We start from the raw sequence: 21,270 nt of genomic DNA on the forward strand, positions 1-21,270 counted from the left end.
AACAAACAAACAGTTCAGCCACACTCAGGAACAACACGACTGTTTATGCCCATTCGTGATAACGTTAAATATTAGCAAAAAACAAAGTGTCTCACCTGCTCTTCACCACCTTTGCATGATGTCTGGCCATGCTGCCAGGAGGAGGATCAGGACGTTGATCAGGAGGGAAAATGAGGTGATTGCTGGGTCCAAGCCCACGCTCCCAAAAGATCCTGCATCCTTTGGTTTGTGAGTGCCCTGCACAAACTTGCCTGGTGGCTGGGGAGAAGAGAAAAAAAGCAAAACTCTAGGCTAGATGCCAGATACCATCCCCTCACCCAGAGGATAAATAATGTCTTTAAATTAATCCCCCCCAACATGCCCATTGCTGTGACATCACTCCCAAGTGACGCCCAGGCCTAAATACGGCTGTAAACAGGAATCGTCCCCACGGGAGCCACACTGGCTATAAATACAGCAACAGGGGAGCGCTGAGCAGAGGACAGGCTGCTGTTTCCTGACAGCTAAGGATGGTGAGACAGCTCAGCTGGGCGCTGTTCTCATGTGGTCACCACAGTGGGAAAACTAGGGGGGGGGCTGGGGCTCCCGGCTGAGCTCCCCAGCATGCCTTTGGCAAGGGACTTGTGCCCTGCTGCAGCCAGAGGCCGCTGGGGAGGGGGGAGCTGATGGGGATGGAGATGGCAAATCTGGGGCTCAGCAAGTGTGGCCCCACTGGCCACTCCCAGCTTGGGCAGTGACACTGGCCCCTCTCCACAGTGCCTGGCCCCATAGCCTTGGCCCAGGAGGAGATGGCCACTGAGGAGCCAATGACTCCCACTGAGGAGCAGCTGGAGATTCTGGAGTACAACTTCTGCAAGGTGAACAAGCATCCTGACCCCACCACACTGTGCCTCATCGCAGCTGAGACCGGGCTCTCTGAGGAGCAGACCCTGGTGAGTGTGCACCCCTTCCTTGCCCTTGCCCTGGCACCAGCCCTGCTCCCCCTGTATGCCTCTGTGCTCCACACACTCCCCCCGCATCTCCTGCCTGTCCTGTCCCTGGCTTTCTATCATACCCCCCGCTCCCTTCTGTCCCACCAGATGCTCCCTACTGCACCCCTTGCACCCCTCTGTGCCCCATATGCTCCCTACTTGCACTTCCTGCACCACTCTGCATCCCGCATACTCCTTAATGCACCCACAGAGCTCTACTGCACCACCATAACCTCCCTGCACCCCACGTCTCCCTGCACCCCACATGTTCCTGCCCCTGCACCCCTAAAGCCCTTTTCCCTGTAATCGCAGCCCCTTCATCCCACAGCCATGGCCTCCTGCACAGAAGCCCTGTGCCCCACTGGGATCCTTGCACCCCTCCCTGCCCAGGAGCCTCATCCCCAGCCTGGGCTTGCAGACCAGGCTAGTGCTTCCCTCAGCCAGAACAAGGGCAGACCCCGAGGGTCACTGGCTGTCTGTGGAACCCTGAATATACAACTGTGCATGCTGTCCTTTCCTTCCAACCCATTTCTTGTACTCTTGGGTGCCCAAACCACTGCTGGCTTTATAGTCTGAAGAAACTACAGTCATTTAAAAACAGATACAGGAAAGATGCAGCTCCTGCAGATGTGCTGTGGGACGTGCCCAGGCTGTGCACGTTCCCCCCTCACTACAATTAGCTAAGTCAGCATCCTCCAAGCCCAGATGTCAGGCAAGTCTGCCAAATATCCCTCCACAGGGGACAGGCTGCTGCTGTCTGGGGCTATCCACCCAACGCCCTGTGCTCCATTTGGCTACCTGCAGGCTACCCCGGGCTTCAAAAGCCAACAGCTCCTTCCCAATTCCTTCAGCTTGCAGTGCAGCTGGTTTTGATGCAGATGTTTTATAAGCTACTAGACCCACAGCAGCATTGATGGGTATAGAAAAGAAATCCAACCCAAAGCATTTTGCTGAGAGCTGCCAAGCCTGGCTCTCCCTGGGCAAAGCCAAAGGGATATGAGAGCCGGGAAGGCAATGCCAGCATTTAGCCTGTCCCAGGGAGGGATGCTGGATGCTGCTATAACATCCATTGCACTGATAGTCCTTGGCTGGCGTGGAAAAGGAGACCCTTCCTATACTGTGCTTTGGTGACAGGCAGGTACCACTGCTTGTTTGAGGCAGCAAGAAGGTAGTACCCCTGAAATACCTTTTCCTCCTTATAAATGGCACTGTTCCCTTTTTTTTCCCTAAAGTAAGTTGTAAACACAGGCCATATATGCCCAGGACACCTCTGGACATGTCTTAAATTCTTCCCTGCTAGCCATCTTTTTCCACAAATCCAGGGTGCTCCTAGAGATCTGGAGATGAAGGTCATGTTAGGGACAGGATTGAGACCGGGATGGTGAGCTGCAAAGTGCCTGCATTGCATATGACACAGAGAATCATCGCTCCTGACATCTGGAGTGCTTTATTGGCTAGATATAGCAGCCATTTTAATAAAAAATTTAGTAAAAATGAGACGCAAAGAGGTACTGAGTCAATAGGAGATGATGGTTTAGGAAAGGAAGTGAAATTTTTGGGAGGAGGCTAGGCAGGCAATCGTCTGACTGGATGCGGTCCAAGGCAGCGCTGGTGTGAGAGCCACTTGTAGAGAGCACCGTGGTTGTATCATTACAGACCACAATAGCTTCAAAAATAGCCATGAACTAATATAGCAACAAAATGAGCAGCAACAAAGCAAATGACAAGCACGTTCCCAAACAAAAGGCTGAGCTGTGCTTCCGGCACGCATGAGTTATATCTCGCTTCTTACGGAGGTGGTGTGGCTTTATCCAGCTGCATTTGATCTAACATTTGAAATTGAGGCTGTGTTGAAGTGGCATCAGCAGCTCTGGGAGTTGGCTTAGAGATGCTAAGTTACTACAGAATAACCTAGCCATGCATATTGCTTGAAGACTAAGATAATTTTTAACCCATTTTTAAAATCTATTTGTTCTTAAATTTGCTGAGGGTCACTGTGTTGTCCCTCTCATCCTTCCTGAAGCAGGTCAGCTTTTGATTCCTGTCATTTTTGGACCTGCAGTGATTGTTTCACTTCTCCAGCCATTTAAACAGACACCATCCAGCAGCTCCTTAGCCAATCTCTTAGTCTGTTTGCAAGAAAAACCTGGACTCACAGCAAGAAAACGAGGACTCACCCATGCTGTCAAGGTCTGAAGCAAGCAAGATAAATGGGTTTGAAAGAGTTGCACACATAGGTAACAAGACCGTTGGGTAAGGAGGGCTGCCCGCCCTGCCCGGGAACAGTGCAGCGCCTTGCTACAAGATCCAGTGCTGTGAGCTGCCCTCACCCAGTCCCACGTGCTGACCACATCTGCACCTTTAGCAAAGGGTTCGCTCAGCCCAGTGCACTCAATCTCTCTTTTTTCTTTTCCTCCAGAAATGGTTTAAGCAGCGCCTGGCAGAGTGGAGGAAGTCTGAAGGGCTGCCCTCAGAAAGCGGGTCTGTCAGGGACTAGAGGATGCTGCTCTGATTCCTGTGCTGCTGTAAATGATGGTGAAGCTCTTCAGAGTGGGTTTCCTTGGGGTTCTTCTGTTGCAAGAGGTTTTGAGATACAAAGTAATACCCTGCTATTTAACATAAAGTTTTATTTAAAGTGTACATAACCAGGAAAAAAATATTATATAATGTGTGTATACAGCTTCTGATGGCTGCATAACCTGTCTAGTGATTCCCATCCATTAACAGCAGCTGCACAGGGCAAAGCAATCTCATGCCCTTGTCCCAGGCTTGCAGAAAAGCTACCACGAAAAGTTAAAAGATAGACAGGGGGAAAAGATTTCTTTTCCTTATGATCCCCAGAGGCAAAGTACATGTGCTAGCTTTAATATACAGGTCATCCAGAGAGGAGGGCAACCGGAAAACCAGATGTGTTGTTCAGGTGGTCTTGGTTAGCTCAAGATGCCTGAATCAGCCCTGGATATCAGAAAACCAGAGCCTACACCATAATCAGGCCAAGGCAAGCCCCCCTTGAATGCATTTCTTGCATTTCTGTTAAAGGTTACCAAAGGGAAAGAACTAGCCTCTTTTTTTTTTTTCCTAATGCATTAATAAAAACTCACAGTTTTTTGATGAGAAGAACTGTGTTATGTCCCTGCTTGTGCGCCCTGCCCCAGTGGCAGGAGGCAGACTCCTTCCCCTGGGAGGGCAACACTTCTCCAAGACAGCCTCAGTGGGCACCATGGGTTTTCCCTCTTGCCACAGGGATAGCCCACAGACATGGGCAACGTCCTCTTCTAGGGCACCCACAGGTCCCTCCCTGGCAGCCCACGCAGCCCCACGCACACCCCAAGCCCCGAGGTGGCAGAAGCTGGTGGTGCTGGGGTTCCCCTGGCGCAGGGGGGTGGCAGACTCCAGTCTCCTTCTAGCCATTCTCAAGTCTGAGGGATGCAGCTGTGCTGGGGCTCTTGCACAAAGCCCAAACTCTAGTCCATCCTGGTACAGGACAATGCACACTCTAAAAAATAACCAGCACCGTTGCCCAGTGACCTTACCTTGTTCAAAAGGGTTCAAAAACCCTCTGCTTAGTGGATTATTGAATCAATTAGTGGGTCCTCTGATTAATCCTCTTCTGGTTTGTGGTCACCTGCCTCTACTCCTTTGGAAGGAGAATTGGCTTAACACAGAAGATTAAGATACGCTGGCACTGAAACTGCCACGTGCTTTCATTTATGGCTTTTGTCCCTTGCTGGAGAGTATCTCTTGTCTCAGTATCTCCAGCCCATCACCAGTGGTTAGGTTGCCAGTGCAGAGCACACCTAACTCACAGGAAACAGATAAAAGCAATCTCCCTGTGCCACATCCCACACAGGCTGTGCGGTTCCCCTGCAATCCAGCTGCCAAACTGACTCATCCTCAGACTCAACTGGAGCTCAGAGTTTGTTCTGCAGAGTCTGGCACCAATATCTGTTTTCTTCTTAGCCTCTGCAATGTGCCCTCTCTCTTACACTGAGGGAAACTCTGCTTTTTTGAGTTAGGCTCCAAAAATCTCAATGCAGAGCTCCATTATTTCGCCCAGGGCCACACAACTAAGTATCTGAACCGCCCAGATTTAACCCACCTGTGCAACTTGTATCAAAGATGCACGCAAAGCAAAAGGCTGGATCTGCCTGTTCTCCAGGCATTTGAGAAATTGGGCCCCAAATCCAAGCCAGCTCAATGCACATGCCACCCCAGCATTTCCAAAGTCTGTACTAAAGCTTTGCACCTTATCAACCCAGCCATGGATCTGAAATTTTGCAGTCTTTTGTGTTTCTACTTCTGTCACAAGCACAAAACTTTGAGTGTCACTAAGATGATCTCTAAACTTTAGCAAAAATTTTGAAACCCAAGGTCAGGAGTTGTGTTGCATCAACCTGCTGTGCACTGTTGGCTTTGGTTTACCTCACTTCTTTATGTGAAAAAAAACAGTTCCTGTGCTGACTTCCCCAAACAGTTGTTTCATTACTTCTTTAACTATTACAGAAAAAAAATAAGACGACTGATAAACTCCAGACATAACCAGTCCTAGGGAGAGAGGTTTCCCACATTAGGTCAAATTCTGCTTGCTTTCCCTGGTGACTATTTTGTTCTTAAGGAATGAACATTTTATTTAACTCCCCAGATAAGACAAGTAAAAGTGGCTGCTCATAAGAAAACGTCCCTGCTGGGTGCTGCCTCTGCGCAGTGTTCAAGCAGGTTTTCCAGCCACAGCACAGCCCGAAAAGGGTGATGTTCCAAGGGGTGACGGGAGCAGCCGGCATGAGCAGCGGGCTGTGTTTCTGAGGGAGCTCAGCGCTTAATCGGACGAGCCAGCTCTTGGATCCGAGCAGAACAAGTTGCCTTCTTAGCAGCCTCCTTCACCGTAAACGCGTCTGGGTTGAAGTGGCACAAGCTCATAGGAGACCTAGGGGAGGAAGGACAGAGCCGGTCAGTTCCAACTGGAGCAGAACCAGCTCTCAAAGCTGCCTGCCAGCTGGCACACCTCCACCTGAGCCCTGCCCTTCCCTGCCAAGGCAGGACAAAAGCAGTCATGCCTCCACTGCTGTCACCAGGACACTAGTGAGACAGGGTGCCCCATCTCTCACTGAAGCTGTCACAGGCACTACAGCCAGGCATTCCCTCACCTTTTGTGAGACACCCTACCCAGCACTCCCTGCAGCCCAGGTTGAGGCCAGCTGCATCATGCTGGGCAACATGAATGTGCTACACTGTGCCATGTGTCAGCTGCTTGCTTTTTAGTTAACAATTAAGAAGTCCCAAACAGTAATTCCTACTGGAATTAGAAAGTTCCTATTTCCTCTCTTTTGGTTTTTCTTCCACCTCAAAAATGCTTTTTAAACCACAATCCATGTAGCATTAACACATCCAGCCATATAAAATCCATGCATTTTGGAAGTGGAAGAGCAGTGGCTTAATCACACCAGCCAAACACAAATCAACAAGGTGCCATGGCCTGCACAACATGGGCTGACAGCTGATCATTTCCCCATGGCAGGGAAGCAGCACCTACCTTTTGCGAGGCTGGGCCAGTTCCACGAGCCTTGGTGTGGCCACTGCATGCTTTGCAGCCTTCGTCACTGGCCACTCAGCACCCCGCAGGGGCACATAGTCAGGATGCAATCCTTTTGCCCTAGCCAGCTCCAGGGTCCGAGCACTCGCAATTGCCTTCTGAGCCGACTTGGAAACCTGTGGAAGAATGGGGAGGAAGGTCCTTACAGGTGCTCCTGGCATTCAAGGATGACCAGCCTGCAACTGAGTGTACCCAGGTTCACAGCCACTGACCATGCACAGATGGGACATGATCCTGTCCACAGCTGTGTCTGGCACCAGACAAGCTGTGGAAGGAAAAAACACTGCCTGGCCAGTCCCACAACCTGCCCTCCAACCTCCTCTTTCTCATAGCCCTTTGTCCAACCCATCCCCCAGCACTGGGGATCCCAATTAGACACTTATCCATCTCTCCCCATCCCCACAGCTGCAGGCTAGGCATAGGTCTGCCCTTCTCTGGGGATGTCTGCCGGGAACCAGTTCATGCTCTGGATGGAGGACGAGTCCTGCTTTCCAGCCTAGGAAGCAGCAACATCAGCCTCATAGACAGCAGCACATCCAGGGCTGCCATGAAGAGAGCCACCAGTGACCGGGCACCCAGTGCCCTCCCCTCTGCCCGGCGTCCCTACCATGCATGGTCCCGGGGGATGCTGCCTTACCGGACGGATGACAGATTCGGGAAAGCTGAGCTCGTAGCAGTCGGTCACCTTCCTGACCCGGGGCTCTGCAAGACGCTGTAACCGCGAGGATGCTCTGGCCAAGGTCGCGGCATTTGTAACCGGTGTTGGCACCTGCGTAGGTTCAGAATGGGGGAGGGATGTGCAGACACAGAGCTCATCCACAAGCAGCCCACAGGGATACACTCCCTCTCCAAAGGGACGAGCACCCAGCGTCCTTCCTCTACAGCCATGGACACAGAAGGAGCACTCTTACTTTCCCAGCTCCTGTTATTTTTCTTTCGCCCGAACTATAAGGTAATTTCAGCGCTACTGGGATTTGTACATCATAGCCAATATTACTTTTATCCCCAGCTGTTGCCCACTCATAGTCAGGAGAGGAATGCCTGTAATGAGAGCCTGTGCAGACAGGCAAAAGTGCAGAGAAATTTCTTCCAAAGTAGAGAAATGTTCTTCATATTCATCTTCCTGGCTGAATCAAATAATTTCCTTGCTAAGGAGAGACGCTCAGATCTCAGGGTAAATATGCTAGTGCAGTTAACTGCATTCCTACAGAAAAAGTGATTACTGCTCCAGCATCGGATTCTTCCTCTATTTTTCACAGGGTTACTGATGCCAAGGCCTGCTCCAGCACAGCCTCCCTTATTTCCCAGCCCAGAGACTGCAGCCAGAAAACTTAGCCTTTGCCATGGAAATGACTGTAATCTGAGATTGCCCCAAGCCCTTTCACCCCTGCCAAAGCAATGACCCGCCTAAAAGGAGCAAGTTCAGAAATACATCTCTAGATCAGGCTTCTGGTAAAACACTGTTAAAATATACATAGCGTTTGCAGGCTCATCTTCCCTATATACACAGATAGGAGCACAGCTGCCAAACTACAAACATGACTGTACTCCCTAGGAGCTAAACAGGCCGTTCCCATCAGGTTTCTCCACTTTCCCAAGCTGCTTTATCAGGGGATGCAGCCCAGATTCCTCCCTTGGCTCTCCTGCTATTCTAGGCTGCTCAAGCCTGGTTGTTTTCTGTCTCTCAGCAGGGAGATTTTCAAAGACAGCATCTCACTACAAAAAGGCAGTTTCTCTCAGTATCTCAAACGCCAGCAGGACCAGACAGCTTCTCGCCTTCATAGCACACACCAGGCACATCCAGGGGCAGGACACAAGGCGTAAAAGATTGGGGCAGTTTGCTGCATCACTCTCCCCTCCAAATCTCACTCAAGCACCCCCTCACCTCTCTGGCCAGCAGGAACTCTGCGTGCAGCACCTTTGGCCGGGCCAGCTCCAGGATCCGTGGGGAGGCCTTATACATCAGTGCAGCTGGCGACACAGGCCACTCAGGGGACTCGCGAGGTCTGGAAGCAGAGAGTCATGGCACCGCTGCTCACAGATATTCCCCCACACTGGTTAAACCAGGCTGCAGCTGGGATATTTAAGCCTCATGTTCACCACAGTAGATGGCAGCTTTGGCTTGTGGCCATTTCCAGTGTAGAACCCCCTCATCCCATGAGTCCAGAGGTCCTAATCCCAGCAGAGTCCCTGCTCTGCATTTTGCCCTCTGTTGTACCCATCCTCTGTTCCTGTATTTATTTGAAGCTGCACTGATGCTACAAGACCCAAGGGCCTACCCATAGGACCCTACAGGCTTTCTGGCTTCTCACCTTTGCTGCAGGTAAGCAGCCAGGTATTTTTTAGGTTCAGACAACTTCAGCAGCCGATCAGAAGGCAAGCCAAAATCCACTGGCGGGAGACGCTCCCAGATCGTCGATTCCCGTCCGCAGCTGTACATGAAGAGGGGTCTTGAGGAAAAGCACAGAAGAGTTAGTAAAAGGCAGCTGACAGGGAATGTGATGCTGGCAGATGGTATCCTAAGTCTCGTTAAACATTCGTGCCTGATGCACATACAAAAGTTGGCACTGGTGCACATGGAAAAGCCATGAACAAATGGGCATTTACACTTGAGATTTCCTGACTTTGAAGATAAATGCTGTTTGCATATGCGGAGTCCTCTTTTAAGCAGCCTTACTGCATGGCTCTCAAAGTCTAGGCCTTTCTCTGGACCATTTCAAGAAGCCACTCCACAACACAAACCTGGCAGCATGTCTGTTGTTCAGCTCTGCCAGTTCAGAAACCTATTCGTTGCAATGGCTTAATAGCACCTTGTGCTCTTGTAGCTCCTTTCATCTTGGGATCACCCCAGGCTGGCCTAGTGCATGCTCATCCAGCTTTCCATCAGCCACAGCTGTTGGCAGCTGCCTGTCATCACCAGGGAAAAGGTGAGCAGGAAGGGCTGTCAGATGGACACTGTTAGTCAGAGGCAGAAGCTCTCAGGCAGATGAGAGCCCCTGAACTGATGACAGTGGCAGAGCAGAGAAAACTACAGACACATGTTTCTTGACATCCTTTCAGGCAGAGGAAAGCCAGGAGTGCAACACGGTTTCATCTCTATTCTCATTGCTAGGACTTCTTACAGACTAGCAACGACCATCCTGTCTCTGAAAGAGCTTCATTCCCTCCAATAGAGCTACAGATGAGTTGCTTCACATAATGCAGCATCACCCAGCCCCACTGAAGTTTACATTTTTTACATCATTTTTCACTCCTATTCCCAAACATGGAACTGCTTTGACTGGTTGTTCACCATGCAGTGGCAGCAGGGGTTTAACTCAAGACAAGAGATCTGGATTCCCCCCACCCAGCAGGATGCTGCAAGCTTTCCCTGTTCATAGAACTTCCTAACCTTTATCCTCAAGATTTAGGCCAGGCTCCAAGAGGATGCAGGGCATCACTAATTGTGTCCAGGTGTCTGGCTGGGCTGCATCAGCCCCAATATGGACAGGGATAGACACTCCCTCTGTACGCACAGGTGTGACACATACACTTTTCCAACAAGGCATGCATGCATGCATGCACATAATGTCTCTGTTTCCAAGCCAAAGCAGAGCTGCTGGTTTGGGTTTCATTACAGCAGAGGAACATGCTCCCATGTGCTCAGAGACTGAGATCAAGACTGGCTCCTATGGCAGCTGATCCAAACACAGAGCTCTCATCAGACCAGCAACCACCACGTGTGGCAGAAGCCCTTCCCACAGCCAGGAAGCAGGTATAACGAAACAAAAGGGCACCAAAACTTAGCACCCCTCAAGTTCCTCCTCATTTTGGAAGTCAAGCACTCAGGTTGACGATGCTCCCACAGCACTTTCTTCCCTGCTACAGATGGACCCTTCTCCAAGCACCAGTACAGTCTGGTGGGTCTCAGTGGCATGAAGCTCCCTGTGGGGCAGCAGTGGCAGGAGAGGAGATGGCATTTCCCCTTCCCCTGCGAGCCAGCACATCTGCCCCGATTAGAGAGCACCATCTGATCTGCCTTCTTCCCCACTATGTGCTACCACATCACTCACCTGCACTGGTTCTTGCCAAAATCTTTCTTGGGCTTGGCCAGTGCCACTATTCTTGGGGATGGTTGAGCTGTCACAATAGCCTGCGAGAGGGTCCGGATAGTCTCTTGGTTTCCCCACACGAGCCTAGCAAGAACAGCAAGGCTGTAAAATTCTAGAAACATGCACAAGCGTGAAATGTGCTTGCTGCGGCTATCCTTCCCTGCTGAGGATGGGACGCACACATGGTCCCTATGGCTCCCCACCACTGTATAGTGCTGCTGCTATCCCCCGAGCACTCACCTTCTCTGGCACTGAATTTCTCAACACCATCCAGGTGGTTGTTGTCAACTCAAAAAGAAAAGAGCCTTCAAGTGATGAGTCTGGTTTTACAGTTACCAGTGGATGTGCAGGAAGGGTCATTTCATTACATCTCTGAAACCCCTGGAGGAGTTTCATGATTGCATTTTTCTTGCCTCACCATTACCACCTAACTATACCACAGGTATGACAGTAAAAATAATATAATGTTATGGTCAGGGTGTGCCATGGAAAGCGGGTGAGGTTTTGCAGCACGTTAGTGGTTACTCTCCTGTGCCCAGGGCAAATTTGGAGTGGCTCATCCCCCATTGAGAGAGAAGCCATGGTGGGAAAGGGTACCAGGGTAGTCAGGACAGGGAACAGCAGGGCAACGGGTTCATGGAGCCTTTTTTGAGCAGAGTGACACCCATCCAGACAGTGGAAAAGAGGCATTACCAAGGAACTGTTGCCCTGGTGACCCTGTAATACAGACAGCAACTCTGTTCCTAAAGCTGGACTGTGTCCTCCAGGACACAGCAGACTGCGGCTCCAATGAGGTCTAGTCCCCTTGCACCACAGCACTATCCTACCCCGCAACATCTCAGTGGGGCAGCTCAGATGGGGCAGCAAAGGCAAGACTCTGGTCAAGCCCAGTTTTTGGACTGAAAACAAGAAGCAGCAAACTGAAGAGGGCTTCTCACGCACTGAACATCTCAATCTGATTTTTGGAGCCACTTCTGCTCTTGAGAGGAAAGCAGAAGCAAGACAAAGGCAAAGGGTCTGCACCAGCTGAGGCCCCATCAGTCCCCAGCCCTTGAGCCAGGGCTGTCTGGGCACCTCCTTACCTGGGATCATTTGCACAAGCCACTTTCTTGGGTTCTGCAAGTTCTTGTATCCTGTTAAAACCGCAGAAAAGGACAAATGTGCCATTAAACGTACAGTTAAACCAACAGAGCATAAAGAAACTACCGCTGTACTCAAAGCCATAACACACTCTTGAACCCCCGCGCCTTTGCAAGGCATCCCTTGCGAGAGTGCATTTAAGGGATCTTTCTCTCCAAGTAACTTTCCATCCATTTAATCCGGTGAACTCTATCTCTTGGACTGCAGAGACATTAATTTGCAATTCTGCCTTCACTGCAGGGTCCCTTTGGGACATGGCAGAGAGGGGGAAGGTACTTTTCTGGTTAATAGCATGCTATGCAACTCCAGCAAGTAGGAGATGGATGATCTCCCAGCCTACAAGAGCCCAGATGAACAGAAACACCTGTTTATCACCGCTCTTATGATTTACTAAAAGGTGCCATGGAGACAGCACTGTTCCCACATGGCTTTAGGAGCACAGGTGAAGACATATTTCTTTCTTTATCATTTTGTTTCATTCCTTTTAGCTCAGAGGTCTTAGATGCTATAGAGACACAAGAATACACATGGTCTGTGCCCTAGGAGCAGCACCGAAAATGTTTTTACTGAATATTCATCAGACCAAAACCTATCACAAAGATCAGATATCACTGTCTGCTCCTGCTGCTCAAGCATCCCAGGCCTGAAATCCCAGTGGCTGGGAAGCACTCGTGCTTTGTGAGCGTGGTTACGAAGAGAAGCAGGAGACAATGCCAGTGCCACAAGGGCATTGCAGAACTCCCTGGTGTCATGGACCAAGTCCATACCCACCCACTGGGGCTGCAGGTGCATGCCCCCAGCCAGCTGGGGAACAGCCACACAGTGTGGGCAGCTGTGGAAGTGCCCCACCTCGGAAAAGGCACAGAAGGTGAAAGCCTGGGGCACTGCTTCCCTGCTTAGTATCACTTGGCAATAAGGCAGCACAGCCCTAGAGAGGAGTGGGGACACCAACAGAGAGAGATGTTTGCTGACAGAAAACGGTCTGTGCTTTGGGGACACGCCTATGGTTCTTCTGATGGGGCTGATACCTCTAGCAAGATGCCGAGCCCCAGCAAACGCTTGCCAGAGTGCTCAGCACCACAGAGACCCTTGCAATGGCAGGCTGCTGTTAGAGCAACCTCGCCACACGCTCCCTGCGAGACGCCTGCTGATTTATCTCATCAAGCCTAATTGCTGGTCACAGTGCTGCAAACAGGGGTCCCACTGCAATCCCACAGCGGGAACCAACTGCCAGCGGGACTTTGGCCTCCTGCCACCAGTTCCAGATGGACACGCTCAGGAAGGCAGCAGTCACTTCAGGAGCCAAAAACCAGTTTCAGCTGTTCATTCCCAAGACACTCCCCAGAGGCTTTTGCTTGCAAAGGCGCAAGGGAGTGAAGGATTACCACACAGAGGTCCCCCCCCAGCTTAGCTGCATCGCAGAGCTGGCACCCTCTCTCTGCAGGCAGGCTCGTCCTTTTTCCTCCACCACTGGCACAGATCCACCATAAAGCCACAGCCAAACCTAGCACAAAGTGCACGTGGGCCTTGTACCCCACACCACGGGCTTGGACACTGCTATGCAAAGCTTGCATCACGACCCAGCCCCAGCCAAGGGACGAGTCACACATACGTCCAAATCAGATCCCTCAACTCACTTAACAATCGTTAAGTATTCTTTTTTCCAATTTCAAAAAAAAAAAAAAAAAGATGACTTTCTACACTTTCATCATAGCAAAAGCTATGGACAGACAGGCATCCCCACACAGGACACATCTGCAGCAGCTCTGCAACCTGAAGGAGTTAAGCCACCTCACTAACACGGGAGGAGCCTTTGCCTTTTGGCCCCGTCCACACTCATGCTTCCCAGCAGGGAAATCGAGGCCTCTCTTCAGCTCACACACACTCATTGCTTAAGGGGGACCAACTCCCTCTGAGATCAGTTCCTTGGATAGCAAAGGGTCACAGCTTCCGTTTTGAAGGGGCAGGATGGGGACAGTCAGACGTTGCTTGTCCTGAGAAGCAGGGGGAAGGGCAAAACCAGGCACCACTTCCTCTGCGTGTTTATCACAGCGTCATCCTATACATCGACTTGTCGCTCAGCATAAATCCCCGACCGAGCCCTCCCCAAGAGACCTGGGGCATGTCCTGGACACCCAGCCAGGAGGCCGGGGCTGGGAGGGTTTCTTACCTGTTGCGTGAGTGTGCAGACAAGTAATGAGAAACTGCAAAGACAAAAGAGGTGAATTTAGAAGCTTGGTAACACCTGCAGCCTGGGCTGCCTGCTCTTAGGTGTGAAATAATCACAAGGCAGATGAAGCTTGTGCATTTCGTCAGGATACACTTGCAGGGCAGTTACTGGTACTGTTTTTCCCTGGTACCTTCCCGGTGCACATGAAGTGCCCTGGGGGGTGCGGGCAGCCCCCGCGGCAGCAGGACAGAGCATCCCCAGCACCATGTCCCCTCATTAACATCCTCCTCCTGGGTCGAGCACCAGCGGCCACTGCTGACCTGCGGGGTCCCACGTGGTGCTCCCACCCTTTATTGCCTTCAGTAACTTCAGGGGAGACGTTTTGACGGGCCTGGGGGGAGGAGCGGCTGTATCGCACTGGACTCCGCAGCAGTACAAAACAAGCCACCGTGTTTTAAAGGGGGGGCGGCAGGGTAAAACCAGAGACGTGGGGACACCGGTGCTGTGGAGAAACCAGGCGTGATCGTGGGGAGGCCCCGTGCCCCGACGGTGGCAGTGGCCACGCAGCGGCTGGCATCGCTTCCCCCGGCAGGCGCTCGCTGTGGCTGTGCTGCCAGCGGCCTGCCGGCGCCCGCCAGCCGTGCCGTGCCGCGCCGCGCCCGGGAGCCCTCCCGCCAGCGGCCGGCGGAGCCCCCGAGCCCCGCCGCGGCTGAGCGAGGGGCCGGGGCACAGGGGAGCCGCCGCAGCGGGATGAGGCTGCCCCCTGCCGACGGCCGCAGGCCCCGCACCTCCCGCAGGCCTCCGCCGCCCCCCCCCCCCCCCCCTCCCCATCCACCCACCGCCACTCTGCCTCGCCGTCGCCATGGGGCGCACTCCCGTCGCCACGGGGCGCACTCCCGTCGCCACGGTAACGGCGGCCGTCTGCAGCCCCGCCCCGCCCACCAAGCGCTCCTGCGGCGCTCTGCTGCTTCCGGCGGGCCCCGGGGAGCAAGAACCGGGCCGCCAGCGTAAACCCCGAGCCCGGCGGGCAGGGGAGTACGTGCCGGGCCCCGCAGAGGCGGGCGGCGCACCTGGCCTTTACCGAGGGGCGAAGGGATGCCGTTTCGCTTGTCCAAGAAAGGCCCCGAGGGTCTGCTGCAGCGCCCCTTGTTCGGGTAAATGAAGCCCGGACCACTGGTTGGGGTAAAACTGTCGGCTTTACGCATCCGTGCCAAAGGACAAAACACCCTCGTACAATAAAGGCGGTTGCAAAACAGGCCCTCTGCAGAACTGCTCCTGGATCACACTCCTGGAGCATAATGACGGGGACACTGGGACAGTGGACACTTGGCAGCAGCTCATCTTCCTCACCTGCTGCGCTAACAGAAACCACTTTCAAAAAACAACAGGTTTTTCACATGTAAGACTGCTTGCTCGAGGACAACCTGGACTACACCAAAATAAGCCACTCAGCCTGATGGAGGAGTCTCCCACCTTTGGTGCCAATTTAACTTAAATGCTTCCAGTCACTATCCTAAATTACGCTGTTGTTTTTTCCCTGTAGGCAAAGAAACACTTAAATGTTTTACTGCATTCATTTTCTTGTTCTTGCACACTAAAGAAGCAGTAACCAACCCAACCTCCAGAGATTACTAGTTTGCCACTACCCTTAAAAGCTTGGCTCCAATACAGCAACAACAAAATTGTCACTCAAAAACACTAGTTGCAGCAACTTTAAATTTCTGACACCATCAAGAAGTGAGGTCCTCATTTTCAACAGAACACCACTATTATCAGGGTTCTGTAAAACCTCTGAAGTAAACATATTTCAGTTTAAGCCCGAGACATCAAGCCAGGTTAAATTCACTGGATACAACTTTGTTCCACTGAAGTCTGTGCTTAATTCCCACCTGGCAAGAAGCCATCTCAGCCCATCTAAGCTCTACATCCCCTTAACTCTGCTATCCGAGAGACTATTTTTCCCCTACAAATACGCTAAAAAATAGACTACTTTTCAAATGTATTTTCAAACCACTATAAATCAGATTTTCTTAGCAACTAGACATCATTTTCAGAGGAATTCCACACCCACAAGGAAAAGATATCTGTACATCTCAGTCGCTATGCGGCAAACTGACCATACACTAACACCTCGTCTCCCTCAGCTGCAAATACCACGTTGTAGGAAAAAAAGCTGTCACTGTGTTTCCAAAACCAGCTGTGCTATCAGCTCTTTGGCATCCTTCATGCTGGAGGAGATCTCGGAGCCATCTTCTGCCACGTGGGTACCAATCAAGAACATCTTCCTCTTGTCCCCAATGTCAGACAGCGCCAGAGCATCGTGGATATCGGTGATGCAATATGCACCTTCGCGGTCCTGACACACAAAAACAAAAGGAGCCTGTTAGTTGCATGAGGTGGCGGCACCATTCTTGCTTTGAGCCACTGCCTTTTGTCCAGGACAAAGAAGGGTCACAAAGGCTCTGGGGGCACCATTCTACATACCTTCTATGAGATCAAGTTCCCATGCCCTAAAATGCTTTGGGGAAAAAAAATGTTTATCCTTAACCTAATTTCTTCCCAAAGAAATACGGGTACAGTTCTGTTTCTAGTAATTCCGGTGTTTCTGATAACAATATAAGACTACCTGCACAAGGCAGACAAAAATCTTGCTGGCCCAAGACGCCATGAGCCCAGCACAGAGTCACAAGAAGGAGGCAAACGTACAACAGTCATTCCCTGCGTACCTCCTCCGCCACCAGGCATTTCTGACTCCGGGACCTAGAGAATCATCAGTAGCATTTCTGTTTGATGAAGTCAAAGCCTGTGCTTGAGTTCAAGAGTAACACAAAGGACTACTAGTAACATGCCTAAGTTACTAGAAATGTAAGAGGTAATAACATAGAGCAAACCGAGCACACAGCCCTCATAAAAGAAAATCTGGGCTTAAAAACCCTGGGCTGTTCCATCATCCAACCGTACCACAGGCACAATTCTATTCCAGGTACAGCACCAGTCACTGACCCTTTCACAAAGATCTTAGGAGAAGGCACTGCCTTGTGAGGAAAGCTGCTCTTCTCTCATGCTCCTGCCTTAGGAGCAACCAACCAATCTGAAGGCAAACAATGCTTCACTTTGTGGCCACTTCTAGGTAAAGTGGTACTTCTAGATAGACATTCAGAACAGAAACCTAACTCCAAGTCTAAATGTGGTCTCCCTTGCAGCTCTCAGACCTTGCAACTCTACAGCAGCTTTTACCATTATTTCCACCCACAGCTCTGCACTGTCTCCAAGCACAGACCTGCATCTTGCAGATACAAAACTCAACCTCAGATTATTTTCTTTTGCAGTCAACAGGTGTCCCAGAAAGACTCCCAACTCCCATCCACGCAGCCTCCTTAAAAGCATGAAGCCTCCTTCGCAAGCCTTTGTTGCTGCTTTCAGAGCTGCTGCCAGCCCAAGCTCAGCTAGCAGCAGGGAACTCTTACCTGCTTGTTGGCCAGAACCACCACCGGCAGGGTGGAGTTGTTCTGGATCAGCTGATGAAGCAGTTGTTTCGCCACAGGCAGTCGTGCGTGATCGGCCGAGTCCACTACATAGATTAGCAACAGCACTTTGGGCAGGTACATCTTCCAGTATGAACGCAGAAATTCACTGCCCCCGACTGGAAGAGAAGACACCAGCACATGATTCACCAAGTAATCCAAGCTGTACTGCTCCCTGAGGTGCAGACAGCAAGCCCTGAGCTGAAAACCCAAGGTATTTGGGTTAACAAAAACTATTTGGGCTGCTCTGTATGAGACTGGAAATAGCTTTACCTTCCCCAGTCAAGTCCCATGCAGGCATATGCGTATGCTCTGGGGGGAAAAAAATCTCTTTCCACTCTAAGCTCTTATTTTTAGAGGATTCTGTGTTCAGTTTCTTTATGGTTGCTTTCTGCCTTGTTGGTTCTTGCTCTCAAGCTAGTAGGGAGAGCTGAAAGAAGTTCAGTGTCCTTAAATACCATGTGAAAATGTCCCCATATAACCTGTCTCCACACGCCCATCTCATCTTAAGACAAAGCAGGCCTACAATTTCCAAAGAAGATATGTAGCTCTGAGGTGGGGAGGGATCTAGTTCAAAACTCCCACAGCTTTCATACTGCCAATAACCAGAGGTGTTTAGGAAGAGAAAAAAATCAAGCCTCAGCAGTCACTTTAGGCAATCCTTAGGTGATGGGAGGAATCTTTGCACAGGATGTCCCTGACCCCTTCTCTGCTGGATACAGAGGAAAGCTGTCCACCTTCAAAACCAAGTCTTACAACAATTCTGTGGTGAAACCATATGTAGCAAGTTGCCCAGGACTGTTGTTCCCATCTGGGGACAAAAAGAGTTTGGTAGCTTGCCAAGGTTGATAGCAGCAGGAGTAGCAACAATACATTAAGTATTTCAATGTGTTTTCAGTTCTCCAGGTCTTCTCCCAGGTACACTGCACAACCACTCGCTCAAGAGTACTGAGGTGCTCAAAAGGCATGGCTGAGTCCCCCAAACACAGCAAGTTTTCAAAGCAATACATTTGGGGTTCCCTGTAATTATCTCCTGCCTTATACAGGAGCTCTTTTCAAAACTGACTTGCTAGTCAGCCATCTTTTACCGCCCTCAGTGACTTTGCTCTCTTTCAAAGCAATTTTGCTTTCACTTAAGTCAAAATGATTCAGTAGTTTCAAGAACGCAGAAAGGGAAGCAACATTTTCCACTAGGGCATGCCTGACTCTTCCTCAAGAGCCCCAGTGTATCTACAGGCGGAACTGCAAGTCTGCCGCTGTGGAAACAAGCCAAAGGGCTGTGACTGACACGTCACGCTTGGGACAGATGACTGATTCTGTACTGTGACGTTTTCAGGGCTCACCACCGTTCCCTCTGTTAAATGCATTCATGCATAGCATAACCCAGGGGTCAGCAACCTCACAGAGAACTTTTTTTTTCCCAAACCAGAAGGAACTCAGCAGAAGCCAGGAGCTCCTACCCCCTGCAGAGGCAAGACACCACCCGCTTACCTATATGATGGTACAAAGAAAAACATAGAATAGTCTTCTATCTGTCTAAACCAGCAAAATAAAACCCCTGCTGTCTGCTGATCATCTTGTGCCCCATGATCACAGCACAGGCTGCTAACCCCTGGACTAGGCAATGGTACAGACTGAATAAGTAACCAGATTAGAGAGCCATGCATAATTTACCTGGCTGAAACTGGCCTGAGACATTTCATTTCCCATGGGTCAGATCGCAGCCATCACATCTCAGTCACTACCAACCTGGACCAGAGAGGGAAGGACGACTCAGAAACAACAGGTTCTGCCATGGGGTGCGCAGCGTTGAGCCCAGGCCAGCCCCAGGCAGGAGCATAGATACTGTGACTTTGTCTGGGCTCAGCTACGCAAAGCACCTCCCAGTAGGAGACACAGGTGACTCATACCTACTAGGAGATGGGGCACAGACTACAAGCATCTCTGGAGAGATGATTTCCCTAAAACACTGCAGAGACTCCTATGGTAGTAGGACTGTGAATGAAACTCTGCCTTAGCAGCCTCAACCTCCTATCCCAAAGACTTACCTGGGAACAGCACAGCTCCTTTAGGCCTGCTGACAAAGCTACAGAGGTGTCTACGGGCTAGCTGCCAACTGAGCCAGTTGAGCACTGGTACCGCACAGTGCAGAAACAGGAGGAAGCAAAGGGCAGCTTCTGCCTTCACAGAAGGCAGGCACTGATGAGGCTAGGATGTCAGCCTCTCTGTACCAGGGACTGATCGGACTCCAGGGCCTCCACCTTCCCCATCAGCTAGCTCAACCTAGAACAGCTGTGACACCCCAAAAGCATCATAGGAGATGCTCTCTGCAGGCACAGACAATACCCAAAAATCAGTGCGAAGGACACCACAGAAAGTTTAGTGAAAACCCACAGACATTCAAAAGCCATTAAAGACTAGAAAACACCATTTATGAGGCTTTTGAACAAAAAGCGTACAAAGCTTTTCTCTTCCTCCTCTCTTCTTTCACCTTATTATTTATTCCTGTTCTGCTCTTGCCCTTTGCCAGGCATAAGCACCAAGGAGAAGCTGTACAACACCCAACGGCTACAGACCACAACACAGGGCTTACTGGGGACACCTCTGCTTTAGGCTGGTTTCATGTAATCAGGCTTGTTACCCTTCTCTCTTGGGGAGCAGAACTCCCTGGAGGACAGGGCTGAACGAACAGAGATCCCTTCTAACACCAGTGTACCATCTCATTCAAAAAGCGGGGTGGGAAAGCAGAATCCCCATGGAGAAAATAATCACAATTTCACGTTATCAGAGCAGGCACGAGGGAATACGGTGGTTTTAAAATATGAGCCTGATCCCTAGGACATAGGATAGGAACTTATTTTACATTCCGTACTAAAACGGGTTCACTCACTCTCCAGGAACTCCATCTGGAACTCTTCGGTGTTGACGCAGATGGCATTGAAGCCCTTGGTGGGAGCCACGCTGCGCTTGACGTGGTTAGTTGCCAGGGCGTGGAGAACGCTGGTCTTCCCAGCCCCATCCAGGCCCAGCACCAGTATCTGCTTGCTGTGTCCTTTACCCTGCAAAACGAGGGGCAGCACGCTTAGCCAGGCAGCCAGGGCCTGCACAGCGCTTAGCAGGACTGGGGGGAAAGAGGGGCTCAACAAGGGGTCCGGAGGGAACGGCAAACGCCCCTGGGCGGTGAGGAGGCAGAAAGCACCTGCTGGGCTCCCGCGGCAGAAGCGCAGGGCCGCAGCGCGGCCGAGGCGATGGGCAGCCACGGATACCCGCCGGCCCCGGCCCGGCAACACGCAGCCGGTGAGCGAAGCGGGGAGAGCGGCCCCGCCGCCCGGCCCAGGGCCCCGCCGCGCTGCCGGGGAGTGCGAGGGGGCCGGCGGGGCCGGGGGCGGCGCAGCCCCGCCGAGAGGCCCCGGGCGGCCCCGTTGGCCCGACCCGACCCAGCGGCCTCGCCCGCTGCCCCCACCCGGCCCCGGTACCTGATCGGCGGCGGCGGCAGCAGCAGCAGCAGGGCGGGCGGCGGGCGGCGCGGCCCGGCTCCGCAGGCGGGCCCAGGCCCAGACCGCCAGGGCCGCGCCGCCCGCCAGGGCCAGCGCCGCCCCGCACAGCGCGGCGGGCCGCGGGCGGGTGCCCATGGCCGCCCCGGACGAGCCCGCTCGGCGCCCGGACACACGCACAGCCGGACGCGCACCCAGAGCTCCCCCTGCAGCCCTGCGAGCACAGACGCGCCCCGCCCCGCCCCGCCCCGCCATCAGCGGGGTGCTCAGCGCCAGGCTGAGACCTTACG

General features: G+C 51.9%; 3 protein-coding genes across 5 annotated transcripts; 1 reads left to right on the forward strand and 2 right to left on the reverse strand.

The window, feature by feature from the left end:
- The first annotated feature begins 455 nt into the window (after positions 1-455).
- On the forward strand, positions 456-4,063 carry HOPX (HOP homeobox). The gene is made up of 3 exons (XM_068403806.1): positions 456-512; positions 757-932; positions 3,391-4,063. Exons 2-3 carry the CDS (start codon positions 789-791, stop codon positions 3,466-3,468), a joined length of 222 nt encoding a protein of 73 aa, XP_068259907.1. The 5' UTR covers positions 456-512; positions 757-788; the 3' UTR covers positions 3,469-4,063.
- SPMAP2L (sperm microtubule associated protein 2 like) lies at positions 3,420-14,826 on the reverse strand. The gene is made up of 9 exons (XM_068404166.1): positions 14,802-14,826; positions 13,963-13,996; positions 11,735-11,785; positions 10,614-10,736; positions 8,874-9,011; positions 8,447-8,567; positions 7,199-7,330; positions 6,502-6,677; positions 3,420-5,895 (listed from the first exon to the last, which is right to left on the reverse strand). Exons 1-9 carry the CDS (start codon positions 14,824-14,826, stop codon positions 5,781-5,783), a joined length of 915 nt encoding a protein of 304 aa, XP_068260267.1. The 3' UTR covers positions 3,420-5,780.
- ARL9 (ADP ribosylation factor like GTPase 9) lies at positions 13,974-21,118 on the reverse strand. 3 transcript variants are annotated; one of them, XR_011048430.1, is made up of 5 exons: positions 20,963-21,118; positions 20,377-20,545; positions 17,430-17,605; positions 16,080-16,318; positions 13,974-13,996 (listed from the first exon to the last, which is right to left on the reverse strand). XR_011048430.1 is itself a non-coding variant. In XM_068403803.1 (4 exons), exons 1-4 carry the CDS (start codon positions 21,116-21,118, stop codon positions 16,139-16,141), a joined length of 681 nt encoding a protein of 226 aa, XP_068259904.1. In that variant the 3' UTR covers positions 15,513-16,138. The 3 variants fall into 3 exon arrangements, 2 of the variants coding, with proteins under 2 accessions (XP_068259904.1, XP_068259905.1); XM_068403803.1 differs by lacking the exon at positions 13,974-13,996 and having other exon boundaries at positions 15,513-16,318; XM_068403804.1 differs by lacking the exons at positions 13,974-13,996; positions 20,377-20,545; positions 20,963-21,118 and adding an exon at positions 19,161-19,235 and having other exon boundaries at positions 15,513-16,318.
- Between the last annotated feature and the right edge of the window lie 152 nt (positions 21,119-21,270).

The sequence above is a fragment of the Nyctibius grandis genome, chromosome 6, assembly GCF_013368605.1.
Source record: "Nyctibius grandis isolate bNycGra1 chromosome 6, bNycGra1.pri, whole genome shotgun sequence".
Taxonomy (NCBI): domain Eukaryota; kingdom Metazoa; phylum Chordata; class Aves; order Nyctibiiformes; family Nyctibiidae; genus Nyctibius; species Nyctibius grandis.